Source organism: Rhipicephalus microplus, chromosome 4 (assembly GCF_043290135.1).
Source record: "Rhipicephalus microplus isolate Deutch F79 chromosome 4, USDA_Rmic, whole genome shotgun sequence".
Lineage (NCBI taxonomy): Eukaryota > Metazoa > Arthropoda > Arachnida > Ixodida > Ixodidae > Rhipicephalus > Rhipicephalus microplus.
Window position 1 is genome coordinate 20385716 of NC_134703.1, and position 17586 is coordinate 20403301.

General features: G+C 46.7%; 1 protein-coding gene across 1 annotated transcript; it reads right to left on the reverse strand.

The window, feature by feature from the left end:
- Window positions 1-5307: 5307 nt before the first annotated feature.
- Window positions 5308-8075, reverse strand: Pcd (pterin-4a-carbinolamine dehydratase). The gene is made up of 3 exons (XM_037422493.2): window positions 7864-8075; window positions 6001-6132; window positions 5308-5603 (listed from the first exon to the last, which is right to left on the reverse strand). The coding sequence occupies exons 1-3, from the start codon at window positions 7939-7941 to the stop codon at window positions 5421-5423; spliced, it is 393 nt and encodes a 130-aa protein (XP_037278390.2). The 5' UTR covers window positions 7942-8075; the 3' UTR covers window positions 5308-5420.
- Between the last annotated feature and the right edge of the window lie 9511 nt (window positions 8076-17586).

The following is a 17586-nucleotide window of genomic DNA, read 5'->3' on the forward strand; positions in this document are numbered from 1 at the left end:
GTGCTTTTCTTTTAATTAAGACCATTACAGTCAGTGTTTGCAGTAAAAATTGTTTTCAATGTTTTTATTTCATGGTATCACCTGTACGCCGAAGTAGTACCGTACATTTTTATTTAATAACTGACAAGTAGCCGTGTCTTTTTTCCCCCAGTCTTGACCTCGTACGTGAATGTTCAGAATATTCAGTTCCCTTGCTATTTAACTTCTATGCGCATTCCTTGAGGATATGGAACCAAGGAGCTGGTGTACTTAATGTTTGCGGCTTGACAGTTGTCCGGCATTCAGTGTGAAATGACTTAACCAGTGTCCGAGATTTAGCAGAAATGCTGTAGAAGTGATGTTGGTCAATATTTCCCACTCGTAATTTGGGTCAAGGTCCTCCAAATGGTGCAGAGTTGTGCCTATACGTAGTGTAGTGTGATTGGCCTTTACCATGTTCGTGTTTGTTGCCTGCAGCTGGGGGCTCATACCAGCTGCTGCTGAAGGTGTCGTATGCTTTAAGCGAAAGTCTACTGGAAAGGTGCCAGAAATATTTGTCATGCTTAGATCCAGATTGGTGCTGTCTAGTAAAAGAACCTCCTGCCATGTTGAGAATGTGAGAGTCTGTTAACGATATGAGCCTGAATTGCCTGTCTTTAAAGACCGATTAGGGGACAATCTGGAACTCTTTTGGGGGCTGTCACCTGCACTGCGCCTGGTGCTTGGCTGATCAACGCATTCTTTGTGTTCTTGTTGCCCGTGTGATATTTGCTTTTGCACCTGGTTCGCATGTGACCAGTAGTAGTACAAGAAGCGCACAAATGTATCTGAACCACGTGCGCAAAGCACCTTCTTGTATACAACGTGGTGATGCAACTTAAAACGACTTTTTGCAATGCAAACTTAGAGATTTAAGCTTTTGACGACAGCTTTAAGGCTACCTCTCTGGCGTGGGACGTCTGTCGGCGTCTTCAGCGGATGATGCTATTGTGATGCAGGAATTTTGTGATTCTTTACAAAGTGCTCTTGAAGCTGCTTTTACTCTGGTGTGCTCTCATTTCACACTCTTATCCACTGTGGCGGGACCTCGATCATTGTCATCTCCTTCCCTCCATTCCCGGTATTCATTTCATTGTGCAGGTTTCGTGCACAATTTTAGTCTTGTACAATGGCATAAACATCCCAGTGAACAATGCATACAGTATTTGATACCAAACTACATCAGCTGAGAAGCAAACACGAGATTTAATGTAGTGCGTCCCTGTGTGGTAGCTGCTGCCTGTGGTGCGAGTGTGCAGCTGACTGTTGCAAGTCGTTTCTTCATTTTGCGAGAACCATCAATCATCGAGACTACTAAAGTGTACTAAAGGAACAGGTTATGTCACCACATATTGAGTTTACACAAGCATTCAGACTGCCAACGTTAATTGTGCAAATCATAGTTTCTTGAAAGACTTTGCGTACGTTACAAAAGTGTGTTCTAACATTGTTTTGTTACTTGCATTTTCATACCTTATATACTTTAAGTTTTCCTTAGGAAGCCATTTTGTGTCATTTAGTGTGAAAAAATTCAAATGTGTTTTACTGCCTTTTTCTTTTGTTGCTGTTCTACTGGCCAAAATAAGGGATCAACAAATGACACCTTTTGCCTAGATTGTAAAAGTCATTGCCTTTCTTTTAAGGTGTTCTCGTTCGAGTCTTGCAGCGGTGGGCCACAAATGCCGTCAGGGAAGCTGTCCTCTGTTCTGTTAGTGTCATTATTTAAGCTTCTAGGCCAAGTAATATATATAAAAAAATTCTAGTACGTATTTGTAATTGTCCTGCTACGTTATGTGGCGTTCCGGTGGTGTTAAGCAAGTTATTTTGTAATGTGTACTGTGCACTGTTTGGTGTAACCCTACCATTTATTTGTATTAAAGGCTGTTGATGCTTATGCCTTTGGTGTTGCCTTAATGTAGAACTGTCTGACTCAATCTTTTAGTAACATTGGTGATGCAACCGCTGTATTTTACTCAGTTTTGGCCATAGGTCGATGACGAAAAATGTGGAGCTCGCTCAGGCTTACTCGTAAAGGTCATTTTGCCCTTTGGGCTTATTTGGACTCTGATTGACCAAAATTTTTTTAACTGCATTCACTCAGACTCGCTAATTTTACTCACCCGGGCTCACTAATACCCTTGTCACACGGGCACTCGCGAACACCACTTAGCTCCTTCGTCCTTACGACAAGGGGGATGCGGTCCGTGTCTCACGGCAACCCTTACACAAACAAAGGTAAACGGAGCATTTCGCAAAGGACGTTCAACGATCTCCTTTTGTAGCGGAACGAAGTACTCTCGTTCCCAGTATCGGCAGGTCAGAAAAAAATTAGAGCACTAAATTGCCGCAGTGACAACAATAACTACATTTTGGCAATATTAAACGTTCTTTTGTTGCAGTACTCATTTATAACGTGTGTTTCTTTGGCGCGGTGTAGAGGGCATCGTCCATGCGTGCGGTTCTTGTCGTCGCCATGTTTGCGTGGGCCCGGGAGAGGAATGCCTGACAGCGCTGCATCATTGTCACCTGCTTCGACGACTGCAGGAATGATTAATGGGACCAGACCTCATTCAAGGGTGACATGGGATGCGCTCAGGAGGGAAGGAAAAACAAGAACTTAGGTGCACAGGCTACAAAACCAACTAATCGCCGAGCACATCGCAATTGTAAACAACCATAGCGTTAGGCACAAGGTGGCCAGTGTCGCTGCCAGCATTTCTACAATTAGCGAATGTGTTTCCATTTGAAATAATTTTTAATGCTATGTTGCCTTCAGACATACTTAACATTGTGTTTTCGTAAAAACCGCAAAACGAAGATTCACAAAAAAGCACCTAGAGATGAAATTGGGGTACCTCTGTGAAACTCAAACAGTGCCGGCTGAGTGCCCTCGCGGCAACTATTGCAACCTAGTCATTGCCGTGTGACACTGATACAGCTCCATCTCTGTCGAACTACCTAGCGGAGCTTTACGTCGACGGAGTTTTACAGAGTTTGGTGGTGGCCGTGTAACAGGGGTATGAGACCCGCCACTTTGTGCAAACTCGTCTGAGTGAACCCATTAGTTAGTGTGGTAGCAGCCAGTAGCCTTTTCCACTTAGCGTGAATGCTCTTTAGCACCAATATCTCGCATAACTGGTGCTCTACTTGCAGTCTTTTGATCTTGTAACTTCACTTACGAGTTGTCAGAGCTTGCGATTGAGCAAGGGCATTTTTATTGACAGAGATGACTTGCACGAGATATTTTTATCAATAACTACTTGTGAAAGAGTTCGTGGGGGGACGTCTAGGCACCTCCACAACTTATGCCTCCGATTAATAAATACTGAGCTGACGATTGAGTGGTAGTGCATAAAAGTATGTGTTAATACACAGGAGTATAAGACCGACAGTGATTTTGCGGTCGAAAAGATAAAACCATAGATTGGCAAAAAATGTGAAGCTTACTGAGACTCGTTAAATCTATTTTGCCCCAAGGGTTAACTCTGACTCGCCAGAATTTTCCTCGCTCGGACATGCTACAATTTTGCTCAAGCAGACTTGCTCAGACTCAAACTTGCCAAGATATTCCTCACACATGCTCACTCAAATTCAGATTTGCGAATCAATCTCCTACGTCTCATCTCATAGGTCTCTAATCGATCTCGTATGTCTCTAAACAGACCTATGAGTGAGTTTGACTAATGGTTCTGCCTACTGTAATGAAATTTCGCAGTGTAAGAAGCATTTTTTTATATAAATAAACAACAGTTCTCATGCTTTTACACTTCTAATACATATTAATGCGTCAATATTTAAAAGTACATGGTCTAGTGCTAAACCAATCTGACCAGTGTGAAGTTTTGCCTCGGTTAGCATGCTAAGGGAATTAGCAGTCATATTTGTCTCCCCAGTTATGCGTAACAAGGCTTCCTAATTATGGATGCCTTCCAAGGTGAATGCAAAACAGGTCAGGAAAATTTAGGAGGGCAAAAAAGCGATATAACGAGTTTAAAAGTAGGAGGGCAATTGGGGGAGGGGAAAAGCATGCCATTTTCATATTTTGTGCACCCTGTGAAGATTTACATTGGTTCTAATCCAACCAGGGGCTTTTGTGGGGTGAAAAAGTGGAAGGTACCAGCAAGGCATGCACATGCAATGTATGTACGTATATTTGCCCAGATAGCCAAATTAATAGCGAACATGTGTTGCACACTTTCGGCTTAGCATCCATTGTAAAAGATATTTATGTATGCCTCAGTGGTTGCTAGGGGAAGTGACTTTTGGAGCAAATTAAAATGAAGTAATTTCATTTTGGCATTGCAGCTGATGCGGTGTAAGTAAAAGTGTAAGAAAAAAATGCCTTTTTTCTTCTATCTCTCTCTATTTCTCGCTTGCTCCTCCATTTTTTTTTCTCAATTTCTTTAATTCACTTTCTCTCATTCTGCAGCTATTTCACACTTGCTTCCTTTCTTCATCTTTTTCTTTGATTCATTCTTTCTGCACTTCTTTCTTTCATTATATGCTATGCTATGGTATACCCTTCCCTCCTTCTTATCTTCACTTCCCTTGCTACACAAGACTGTATGTACAAGGCTGTGCTATGTTCTGTCAGCATGCTGGATAGCGGAGTGTTTAGGATGCTTGGCTTTGGATCGATCATGGGTATGCTGGTTCAAATCTAGCCAACTCTTGAGAAATTCTTTTTCACAAAGATGTTCTTTTCTTTGCTCTCCTCCTAACCTTCACATTTTTACTTCAGTTTTTGCTTCCCCGCTTGCTATATGCCAGACAAATATGCACAGTTGTTCTGGGAATAAAGCAGAGGATGAAAAGAGTATGTGTCGGTCCATCATGATAACTTTGGATCATGACATTTTACACAGAGCTAGAACAGCATGCAAAGTTTCAGGTGCCGCGACCCTCAAAGTTAATTCCTAAAATTAAAGTTCATTGCACAGAAAAAGGCATCTTCCTTTTATAAGCAAACTACATTATGTTACAGAACTTCACCTGTGTAATCTACACATTTAGGGAGAACAGTACGCTGTGTAATGCTTTAATGCTTACTCACGAGCAATTGGTCCCATGAGAACGTTCAGCAAGGTTGCAGAAAAGGTTGAATGCTCATTTCTATGGCCTAGTAGTATTTAGATTTGTAGTCTGTACTAGTATGTGCACAAATGAAACCATGTTCTACTAGCCATGGTCACACAGTGCTTGGTGTTAGTCCATAAATTTAGATATTTTAGTTTATTAACTTTTGATGCATAACATGCAAATGCACAAGTATTCATACGAATGAGAACATTTCATCACGAGTACGTTGCCACTTTATTGAGAAAAAAATTGTGAAAACAGGCAATTGTTATTTCATGCATAGCGATTTCACTACACGAAATTTGCGAGATCCTTGGCAAGACCTAAGCAGTTACACTTTTGGCAGCTGCTTCGATGAAGTTGGCAAGCTTAACGTCATTGCTAGAGAGTCCACCGACATCGTGGGTGCTGAGGGTGATCTGAACCTTGTTGTAGACATTGAACCACTCGGGGTGGTGATCCATTTTTTCAGCTTGCATCGCTATGCGTGTCATGAAGCCAAACGACTGAAAAAGATGACATGCCATTTTGAGTATCAGTCAGATTGTGTATCATGTTATGCAGTAAGGCGTATGAGCGCCATGGTGCCTCTAGAGAGTGAGAGGCGTAACTATTTCGCCAACAATTTATCCGCAATAACACCTGAACAAATTTGCTTTGTTCTCTCAACGGCAATTCACGCATCATATTTTAATACTTACAGCCCCTGTACAGAGCATTCTCAGGCTAGTGACAGGATAATCCATGGTAAGATGAATGTCAGGAGTTACTGCTTACAATAAGCAATGACCAGTACATATGTTCTGCTAGACAAAAAGAGATTCAATGGAGCTATCTGTACTACAACTGTGCACCAACGCAGTAATTTTGTGTCGGCCATGTGTTGCAAAACCCATGGCTTACCTGGTTGAAATTTTTAAATAGGAATTCCTTGTATATTGCATCACGGTCCTTGACCTGTGTCCACCCAGCAGTGAACAGGGGCTCCAGGCTGGTCTTCCTCTCCTCATCGGTAAGCTTTGCCCTCTTAGACGCCTTGGAAGATTGCAAGGGGCAGAAGGTAACAGCCAACGATCATCATCCATTTGTTTTTTGCCATTCTCTTTTAGCTGTTTGTATTCAACATCTGTAGACAGTGGTGCAGCCAGAAAATTGCTTCAGTGGGTGGTGTACAACCATACTATATGTTAGTTCATGTGTGTATTTTAATGTTATGTGTGTACATATATCAACATGAGAGATTAATACTCCCCTCTCTTCAGTGGCTGTGGAGTTCCAACACTAGTTGTTCTCTACCAAGATTTCAGGCAATGCAGTAACAAAGCTCAACCATACTATGCAAGTGAGTGAGCAGCATAATCGAATGCACTGAATTGAACTCGTCATTATGAAGCCCATACATTACCGAGATAATAAATGTGCTCTGAAAATGTTTCGAACCTTCAAGCACACAGCTTTTAAGAAGTAACAGCCCAATTACAGGAGATCCATTGGCAGAAAAGGCACTTTAGCGATGCTACTACTGCGACTTTTACATGGCACGAGGCTATTAAAAAACATTCGCTCTGTCCCGTCAGGGATCGGGCAGGGCTGAATATATCGAAATAATTTTTGTAGAACACGATGCAATAGTGTCACACCTCACTTATACTTGCAAAGTAGGAGGAAATGTTCTGGTGAAGCGTCTAGGGGGAACATTGACCTCAGGAAGGATCCTTAGACAACGTTTTATAAGATTACGTCCAGCTACAAGCTCAGTCACAGGTATTTTCCCTTTCCTAATGCTAGGCTCAACAGAGCTCAGGGAATCACTTTTCGACTTTCTGACATACCTTTCCGACATATCTTCCGACATCACTTCCGACATATCTCTGCCCGCGAACATATCACAGGATAGCCTGTCTTTCACGAAGGGTGTATTCGTTCTGGCCTCGAGAGCTGCTCGCTAACCCACATAGGAACAGCGAGATACGCTGTGCTAATGGTACTATCACTGGCTATCAGACCTACTGGTTTCAAATCCGCAGAGCCTGCTTCGCTGTCAGATAAACTAGAGGGCAAACATAATACACTGTAGCTCTTTAGTCCGTTTTCCCGATACAGCACACATTTAAAAAAGATCAAGGCGCAAAAAACACATTCATTTCTCATAACTGAAGCGTAAAACTACGAATTGCAGCCACCGTTTATTTTTCCAATGAAACGGGATTCATCGACTAAGTCTGCTTTTTGCGCGCACAGTCGAACATAGGAAAAGGAAAGTACTGCAAATCATACTGTGCGGATGCTACATGTCCCGTCTCTAACGGTCATTGTTTTATCTTTCGCGCCGTCACGATGCGCAAGTGTCACGTCTCCTGCTGTCGTCTCAAGTTGCATCAGGGGCTAATTGACCCCCGAAGGCAATAAAAGTCGGCAGTAAAAATACCAGACGCACGCTTAGGTACCCAAGTGAGCCTTTCCTTTTACCACAGAGCTCTGCTATATTTTTGTGTTCAACGGCGTTATTGAAAGTAAACCCGATAATTAATCCGTTCAGTTACCACAAATCTACACCTGTCGGCAATGCGTACACGCCGGGTAGGCATCGTCTGAATGGCGCTTGCGGAGCGAGGCCCAACCACTTGTTGATCGACTTTTCCTACTAACTAACGTCGTGCATCTTTTGCTGCTTATAAAGCACGCACCTCGGTTAAATTTGCACGCTACAAAAATTACAATGGAATAATCAAACCTGACTAGGACTTTCCTTGCAGTGAAGCTTACCATTTTCGAGAGCCAACGTGTCGACCACACAGCTTCACGGCGCACTGCAGACTGAGAAACTACACGTCTCAGAATCATTGCAGATAAAAAAGAAGATGCCCTCGGGTCAAAAGTAAAGAGAAACCTCGAACAAGGCCGGCCGGCCGGCTAGCGCAGCCGGACTTCGCGGATTGGCCGCACATGATATGCGACAAGTCGCCTCTCCGGCCAGCGATCCGTCTCGGCTCTACGACAGAAAAAAGCGGTTCTACGCGCGTTCGCAGCGCGCGAATTTTGTAAATCAGCGCGCACACCACAAGCGCCACAGGCGTGTACGGTCGCCTCTGAGGCACGCCCACAACATGCCACCTTGGTATAGTGTGTACCTTTTGGTATATGGATGTTGTGAACGTCCCCTTTGTAAAGGGGTGGTGGTTCTTTGTCAATTTAACTAGGTTTCCCATAGCAAGAGCGTTTCCTTTGCGAAGCTCGAGGTAAAACGGCGGGCGTCCGTAAACAACTATCCTCGCCGTTGCTTCTAGGCCGCGCCCACCGATGGAAACCACGTTCTACGTGACGCCAACAGGCAGAAAAACTGTGTTCCTCACTTGTGATCATGGCGACTAACGGAGTTGACGGGGGCATGGCTGCCGCGGTAGCTCAGTTAGCATGGGATCGGACGCGTTATTCGACTGTCGTAGGTTCGGTTTTTGCGGCAATCCCGCCCGCAGAAAATTACTTTTCCGTTCACTTTTATTTCTTCACATTTGCATTATGTTTACAATTACATGTCCTTTACTTCCCTTGGCATAAATTACTCTGCTAGCTATCATTAATATTGCATGGCGTCTAACAAAGAAAAATGAACCCTTCAAATTTTCGCTTTCTTCATTTACAATCTATCAGGTATCTTTACCTTTAAACGCAAGGGCTCTGGCCACAAGGTGGACTAGAGCCTCCTTTTCAGCCACTTTTCCTTCCTCCGTGTTTTCAGCAGAGGCAAGGGGACTCGGTGCCTCCTGACAAAACCTATCGCGTTTTTTTTTTTGTTTTTTTTTTTTCAGAGGCGAAGTTTGTCATGTTGTGGGTCCACAGTGTATGTATAGTAGTAGTCGTAGTCGTATGTAGCCAACTCTCGTTTGGTCCTTGGAATGTCTGCTGGATGGCGGTACTTCTACATGATGATTGAGGAATATATGATGAAAAGATGCGAGATGGCAGTACTTGAGTGTTCACTAGATGGACGGACGGACAGACGACGCTTCGCCCACTCGTAATCATCCAGTCCATGAATATGCTGCGATTTTTGTTTTTTATGTTTTGTTAATGTCGCGGCGCAGCTTCATTTAGCGACAGTCTGGTTTTCAGCAACTGAAGAAATCACCGCATCTCCGTGAAGTGAATGATGGTGAGCGGGCGTGACACTGCCCACTCACGCATATGTAAATAAGCAACAAAGCGGTGTACAGTTATATACAAGGTTTATTGGTCGTAAATGAAATGCGTCGAGTTGTGGATTTCGTTTTTGCCTTCACAATTACAGGTTTGTGGTCACTCGCCGATTAAGAAGTCGTTGGACCTTCGGCGAGTATATATTTATTTATATAATAAGACATGACTGTTCTAGGGCTATATAAAAGTGGTCACTTAAGGCTGTGTAGCGCGAATATATTTACCTGCAGTCAAGACAAGAAAAAAAAAAAACGCCATGAGCTTTTTCTGTGCACGGTATTGCGCGTGCGTGAAAATATTATGCCGTTGCAAATTGTAAATGCATGTTTCCAGACTGGTTGATTTAATAATTTTTCGTGTTCTTTAAATGCAAAGCATTTCTCTGCGTATACTGTTCCCACTTTAAGCATCTATCTATCTATCTATCTATCTATCTAGCCATCTACGTCTGTGTGCTCTCATGATCACATCCTGAAAATGGGGTAAACCAGTTGACGGATGCGACTCGCTGGTCATGACATGAAAAAAAAAATATATATATATATATATGGCCTCCCCGAATGGAATCTTGATGGGATGCGAAGCAGCAGCGGTGCGCACGGCGTCGACCCGGTTGAAACGGGTGTCGGAAGAACGGCTTGAAGCGACACTCGGTGAAGTTGGTAAACGTGAGTTTGCGACGTATAACACGCGATAGCTGAGCGGGTATATATCCTCGAGCTCTTTTGGGGACACTTCCGCGTGACTTCTCGTCGTGTTGTGCAACGACTGTTACATGTGCTTAAGAGACGTGAGCTCGTTAAGCCGTCAGCGTCGCGGCAGCTCACGTTGCATTTTTCTCGAGGCAGCGTGCGCCAGCTGGCTGTTTCGTTCGCGGACGCGGCGAGTGTTCGTGCGAGCGCACGAAGTCGTACCCCAAATGCGTACGCTCGAGTATATTATTACAGCTTTTTGGCAAGCTTAGCTACGTATTTCCAAGCGGAAAATGCAAAAAAAAAAAAACATACACGCGGCGCATTGTTTCGTTTGCTGCCATGACGGTAGAGTTTGTTTACGTTTACGCTGGCTGTACCGTCCAGAGTGCCCGTGAACGGGCCGCCAAGCTCGGCTTGACGGTCCCTTCGTGGGATTAGCCGGGTGGCGCGGGGTCTCCCCTGCGTCTTCTCAGGACCAAAATAAAGGTTTAATCAATCAATCAATCAGCGTTCGATTTTGCGATCTTCAGGCAGCTTCGGTTTGTCTCTGGTTCCCCACACCATAGAGTTTCCTAATATACACTAGAGGGAACTCTGGCGCTAGTGTCTATGGGAGCTGCAACGCACGGCGCTTCAGCGAGCATGGGAATGATGGGTAGTACACACATTTTGTCTTATTTTCGTACTTATGGTACAGTGAGTGAGTGAGAACAACTTAATTATGGTCCAGTGCAGACGCTGGGGTTGCCACGCGTCACCCCGCCACTCCCACGTGGGGACCGGCAGGTCTAGCCTGACGGCCCTGTCGCGGGCACACTGGACGGCCAGGATTTGGTCCTGAAGTTCTGCGCTGTGCAGAAGCGCATACCACTCGAGTTTGTTATAAGTCGGTCCAAGCGACCCGCACTCCCCGAGCATGTCTGCTAATGTAGCGGTCTGCCCGCAAGCGGCGCAGGCGGCATCGGGAAATTTGTGAGGATAAATTGCGTTTAGGTATGCTAACGACGGGTACGAATGGGTTTGTAGTAAGCGCAACTTGACTGCCTGTGCTCTATTGAGTTTTGAATGTGGCATTGGGAATGCCCGCCTCGCCACGTAGTAATACTTCGTAATCTCGTTGTGTGTAGTAGGTGCGTCTTTATGTCCCACGTCGTCGGCACTGGAGCCGTCGCCCAGGTCGAGAGCAGCGCGGTCAGTGAGCGCGCGCGCTGCTGCTGCTGAGTGGGCCGACTCGTTCGGGTTCAGTGCAACGCCGTTTACGGAGCCGACATGCGCGGGGAACCAATGTATGGTGTGAGGGACAATCGTATCGCTGGTGGAGCTGCTCAAGATCCTGGCTGCCTGTGTTGATATGCGGCCCTTTTGAAAGGCTCTGACTGCGGCTTCGGAGTCGCTGTACACCTCTTCGCACTGATCATTTAGCAGAGCGAGTGCGATGGCCACTTGTTCAGCCACCTGGGGGTTCGTGGTGCGTAGCGTGGCGCAGTTCGTAGTCAAGCCCATCTTGTCCACGACCACCGCTGCGATCTTTTTGCCATCTCGATATGCTGCAGCGTCAACGAAACTTGCATTTACGCCACATTTTCCCAGTTGCTTCAGAACAGCCGTTGCCCTTGCCCGACGACGTCCCTCGTTGTGTACAGGGTGAGTGTTGCCGGGTATTGGGGCAACAATGACGTTTTCCTGTATATGTTTTGATATACGCACGCTATTTGTTTCCAGCTCCATAGGGTTAAAACCTAGCTCGCCAAGTATGCGCCGACCAGCCGTCGTAGTGGGCAAGCGAGCCAGCTGCGAGCATTGCTGCGCTTCCGCTATCTCGGCAGCTGAGTTGTGCACACCGAGCGCGAGCAAGTTCTCGGTGTGTGTGCGTACGGGAAGCCCCAGCGCTTTTTTGACGATCTTTCTGATAATCACGTCGAGCTTGTCCCACTCCGACCTAAGCCAGTTGTGCATGGCAACGGTGTAGGTAAAGTGGCAGAGCACAAACGCATTGATGAGCCTCAACAAATTGTCTTCCTTAAGGCCTCTATGTCTCCCGGAGACTCTTTTGACGAGTCGAAAAGCGTAGTCAGTTTTGGCGACAATCTTCCGCAGAGCGATGCTGTTGCCACCCTTCGCTTCAATAAACATGCCGAGGATCCGGATGGTGTCTACCCTCGGGATTTCCTCCCCGTCACTCGTGTAAATGTGTATATCGCTTTCTTCGACGGGTTTCCATCCCTTAGGTCGGCCACCTCGTTCTTTTCTATAGAGCAGGAGCTCCGACTTGGCGGGTGAGCATGAGTCCCGTTTGGCGCAAGTACGATTCCACCTCGGCGACTGCTTCTTGAAGGGCATCTTGCACCCGGCCTTCGCTGCCGCCAACGCACCAGATTGTGATGTCGTCGGCGTAGATGGTATGCTTGATGCCGTCCACGCTCGCCAGTCTTTTCGACAGTCCGATCATGCAGAGATTTAACAGCGCCAGAGAAATCACAGACCCCTGGGGCGTGCCTCGATGTCCGAGTGGTACGTCTTCAGAGAAGTTCCCGATGCTCAGCCTCGCTTTTTTTCCAGACAAGAAGGACTTGATGTATTTGTACAGCCTGGGCCCAAGCTCGAGTTTCGCCACAGTCTCCAAGATGAATTCGTGCTTGATGTTGTCAAAGGCCTTCTCTAGGTCTAGGCCAAGAAGAGCCTTTGTATCTCTAGAGTATCCATAAAGAACTTGGTGCTTAATGAGCAGCATGGCATTCTGCGTTGAAAGGCCGGTACGAAACCCGATCATATTGTGCGTATAAATCTCATTTCCCTCCAGGTAGTCGTTAAGTCTGTTGAGAATCGCGTGCTCGGCCACCTTACCCACGCACGACGTGAGGGAGATGGGGCGAAGATTCTCAACGCTAGGAGACTTTCCTGGCTGGGGGTCAGTACGGTGTCAGCTAGCTTCCATTCCTCAGGAACTCTTCCCGTTTTCCATGCTTCATTGATGAAACCAGTTAGACGTTCTATGGATGCGTCGTCGAGGTTTCTGAGGGCTCTGTTCGTGATCCCGCCTGGTCCTGGTGCCAACTTGCGATTGAGCATTTGTATCACTCTCGTGATTTCAGCCTCTGAAAAGTCTTCGTCTAGTTCAGGTAGAGGAGGGCCGCCATACTCTGGGAACACGCCATCTTCGCCCTTTCGTTCGACCGGCAGGTACTTGGATACTAATCGGGTAACGAGTTCGTCAGCCCCCTGTTCTTTGGTGGCTTCGTGAAGGGCACGGGCTAAAGTGTGTCTCTGGTTGGCTCTAGTGCTGTGCTCACCCAAGAGGTGCTTCAGAAGGTGCCAGGACTTGCCATTTCTGATTTGACCGTCGACGGACTCGCACAGCTCATCCCACTGCTGTTTGCACAGTGTGTCGCAATGTTGTTCGATTTCTTTGTTCAACTTTGATATTTTTTGCCGCAGCCTACGGTTGTGCCTCTGCTTCTACCATCGAGAAAATGAAGCTGTCTTGGCTTCGAGCAGGTGGGCAAGCCTACTGTCCATCGTCTACACATTTAAATCTGTCTTTATCTTCTTGGTAGCAGCAGCGGTATCTCTGCGAATGCCCTCACATCATTCCTCGAAATTGTCAGGAGCACTGACTCTTGTACCGCGAATGCTGCGAAAAAGATCCCAGTCAACCACCGTGAACTCTCGGACTCTGCTACAGTCCACAATAATAGAAGTTTGCAGAACGTAGTGGTCGCTGCCAAAATCCATGGCGGTGTTGACCCATGTACTCTTTTCGACATTCTTGTTGAAAGCGAGGTCTGGCGCCGTGTCTCTGGTCGCAGAGTTGCCTATCCGCGTAGGAAAAACCTTATCAGTGATTAAGGTAAGGTCTAGTTCAGTGGCATCCTGCCAGAGGTCGCGACCTTTTCTCTTCTCATACACGTATCCCCATAAGCCATGTGGGGCATTGAAGTCTACTTATGGTACAGTGTCTAGAAATATACTGCCTAGTGTGCTGAGCGCGGGCTAGAAGATGGCCCTGCGGCTGATGAATGCCGGCGGCGCCCGCATGGTGCGCTGCTGTGCGAGTGGGTGCATTTGCGTTCAATCCTTGCGCTCCGCAAGCGCTGCGAAGCCTGCAGGAGGCCGAGCCGAGCGAGGCCAACTATTATTTTCCTGCATTTTCGGAGTGCGTTTTTACACAATGCTTTGTTGTATAAGAACTACTCGATTGCTTTCACGGTACTGGCGCTTTGCAATACCAAATGAAGATAATTTCGTGGCATACATGTCGCCATCCACTACTGCCTGCAAAAGAAAAAGACCAAGATCCCACGTAACATAGCATTGACTCCTTGCATAGCATGGGGAATCAATGCTATGCAAGGTGACTCTATTGTATTTCTTTATTAAGTGAAAGATTATGAAGCGGCGCCAAATATATGCAAGAAATTGGATAGTCAATACTGGAATCAGCATTGGCGTTTCAGGAACATTTGGTTTTTCTTGCAAAGTATTTCGAAGACCCTAAGTTAAGGGGGTGATCGTGAGAGCACGAAGACGAACGCGATTCGATAGATAGACGGACGGACGGACAGACAGGCGGACGGACAGACAGATGGTTGGACAGACAGGAGGACAGATAGATGCTCAAAGTGGTTGCAGTATCCAAAGAAATTATTTTAAAAAAACATTGCCAGTATAACCAACAAAGTTTTTTTAAATGTGCTTTGTTTTTAAGAGCAAGAATTATCACAGAAGACCCTAAAACCTTTACCTCTTAGCCTGCATTCCATTAGGATTCGAGTGAAAACAAAGAATGATCACATGCCAATGAACAATCTGACACTCGCCGCATATGATACTCAAAACGTTGTTGGAAAGGGAGTCCTACGTTGACATGGGAGAAAAACTGTGTGAATGAAATTCGAAAGGGTATTTTCAATTTTTTAGATAAATATTAATATTTGAAATTATGCCTAAACGGCGACTGCATTTCCGACACCGTTTACCCTAATCCGAAAAGATAGTTCGATAGAGTCACTCTCGGAATGTTTGTCTCACAACAGCCTTCGGATTCAGCCTTCTGTCTGCCCTCTTGATCTGACTTTTTTATTCAGGAAACCATGCTGGATCCCTGACTTTTTTATTCAGGAAACCATGCTGGATCCGTTAGAGCGGGGAACAAGACACCTTTCTCTTGTTCGACTGATAACTTCTTTGACACAGTGGCACAATACACGTCCTTTCTTTGCATGGCCGCTTAGCTTTTAACATCTCAGGCTGTTACGGTGTGCATATGGCGCCGTCGAACTTCACAGTAAATCAGATAGATGCCAACTGTCACACACCGATTTTAAACGTGGCGAGGCCCCGGTAGCAACAGGACGAGAGGAATTTCGCGCGTTCGTGCACGGATGGATGTGGCTGTACCCTGTAGATCGGGCGGCGGCTAACGCCACCTAGCCGTAATACTTAGTGAACTAATCATTAGATTTATCTTTTTTTTTCCTTTAAATAGCGAGGTTGAGGATTCGTACTTTGCAGTGAAGGGTTTAATTTTCACTCTTGCCTTGACTTTAGTCACCAATCAGATAACCTCCTTCTAGTTAAGTCTACCCGCTTAAAGTCAATTTTGCCCTTCCTGTCCCTACACCCCAGTGCACCCTCTCGACACACAGCGCCGCTTGCGGCATCTGAGTGCAGTCATCACATGCGTGGCCACGCTCTCTCGTACGGAATGCACGCGCTCAGCGCACTAGGCAGTATATTTCTAGACACTATACTTATGTCCTGCTTCTGGCTCTGTGTGTGTTTGTGTGGATTGGAGCAGTTTTTTCACGAAAACATAATTTAGCAAAAGTCACTAAGTTCAAAAGGGTTCGTTCTTTCTTTGAAAACAAAACCGTAACCAGCAATAAACGAAGCCTTAAGTACGAAGACTAGGAAAGTGTGTGTACTACCCATCATTCCCATGGTCGCTGAACGATCGCAGCGCCAGAGTCCCCTCTAGTTAATTTTAGGAAACTCTATGCAAGGGTGGCTATCTATGCCTCACACAAGTGACCACGACGCTGTTTCCTGTCCAGACCGGAACTAGCTGACCGACCCTCTTGCTGCCAGAGGCCTGAAAATCGAAGAACCCCAGGTACTCCAGGCGCGCTGTCCGTCGGCGCCACGAGAATCTCGAGGTACGCGAACCCGCCGACTCGCGGCTTCTTACCGACAGATGGAGAGAGGTGGCACGGATGAGAGCTGACACGCGGCAGACGAAGACGTCAGCGACACTGCTAGAAGGGCGTGAGCTACTTGGCACCTGCGGCGAAGGGAGCGGTGTGGACGGAGGGACAGCGTTACATAGGCTAGTCAGAGCTGCTTCGCATCTAATATGGCGTATTCGGTTGGCCGCTCTGGTCCTCTGGCTCAGAGCCGCCAGATGCAGAGGCAGCTCACAATCGGAGCGCTAGAGGCAGCGTACCAACCGAATGAATCGGCGATCTCAGAGCGCCCAAAGCAGCGCGCCTGTAGCGGCACCGTGCAGCCAGCGCGGGAAACTGCCCGTGCTGCCGGGTAAACAGTGACGCGCCTACGCAACAAATGGTGTCGAACAGTTCAGTGAGTATCTCTGATATGTCTGACCTCTTTTTTTTTTCTCTCTCACACGCAGATGTTTAAATGTAGCGAAAGCTCTCCTCGCGCTGGCCGCCTCGTTATTGACATGGTGCATATATGGCTTCGTAGATGTGAACTCCCCCCCCCCCTCCCTCCGCACACTCATAAACGCCACCGACAACGCATGTGCACGAAGTAGTACGAACCCGGCGATGCCCCCTTCCGAAGTGCACGCTCGCACTCCTCACCTGCCGGCAGCTACGTTAGGTCTGTTCACCTGCACCAATCGGACCGGTTCATGGCTGTGCATACGAAGTTCAGAAATTGTGCAGCGTGAGTTCAGCGGTGCAGGCACAGCGCGACACCCGAATCGAATGACTATGTGCCGACGAAGTGCCGCCCTTATTTCTGTTAGCTTAATTAACAACGTTCAACTAAGACCGAACGATGACGAACCACACATATGAACAGTTTTTGAGACATCTTGGCAAAACATACCGCGTTACAATACTGATTGTTGGCCTAGTTGGTACTTGCTTAGTGACATGCTTTGGCCGCAAATAACACATACACAAAGTAAAAAACACCCAACGACAAGCGCAAGCTGCACTTTCAACTTATTTGCGGCCAAAGCATGACAGTAAGCAATGACGCCGCGTTAGTAAGGCAGGTCCGGCGCCTACGCCTAAGCGCTGCGTCGTCTGCTCAGCTGCACCAAGCCGGCACCGTTAGCGTTGGAGGTGCAGGGAAATCGTGAACCAGCGGTGCACCTTTAGAAACGAATGGCAAGGTGCACCACCTTGTGAACTGGTTCACGTGATCCGTGCTCCCGCTCAGATCGCGCCACGCTCTTAGAGCGGTCGGCAGCGCTCCGAGTCAGAGGCTGACGCTCTGAAAAAACCAACCGAAGGTGCAGGCCCTTTCTAGAGCCCTCAAAATCTTTCTACCGAATACGCCATAGTAATGTCGCAATCCAGTGGCGTACGCCGTCACACTCTTTCCAAAAAAAAAAAAAAAAAAC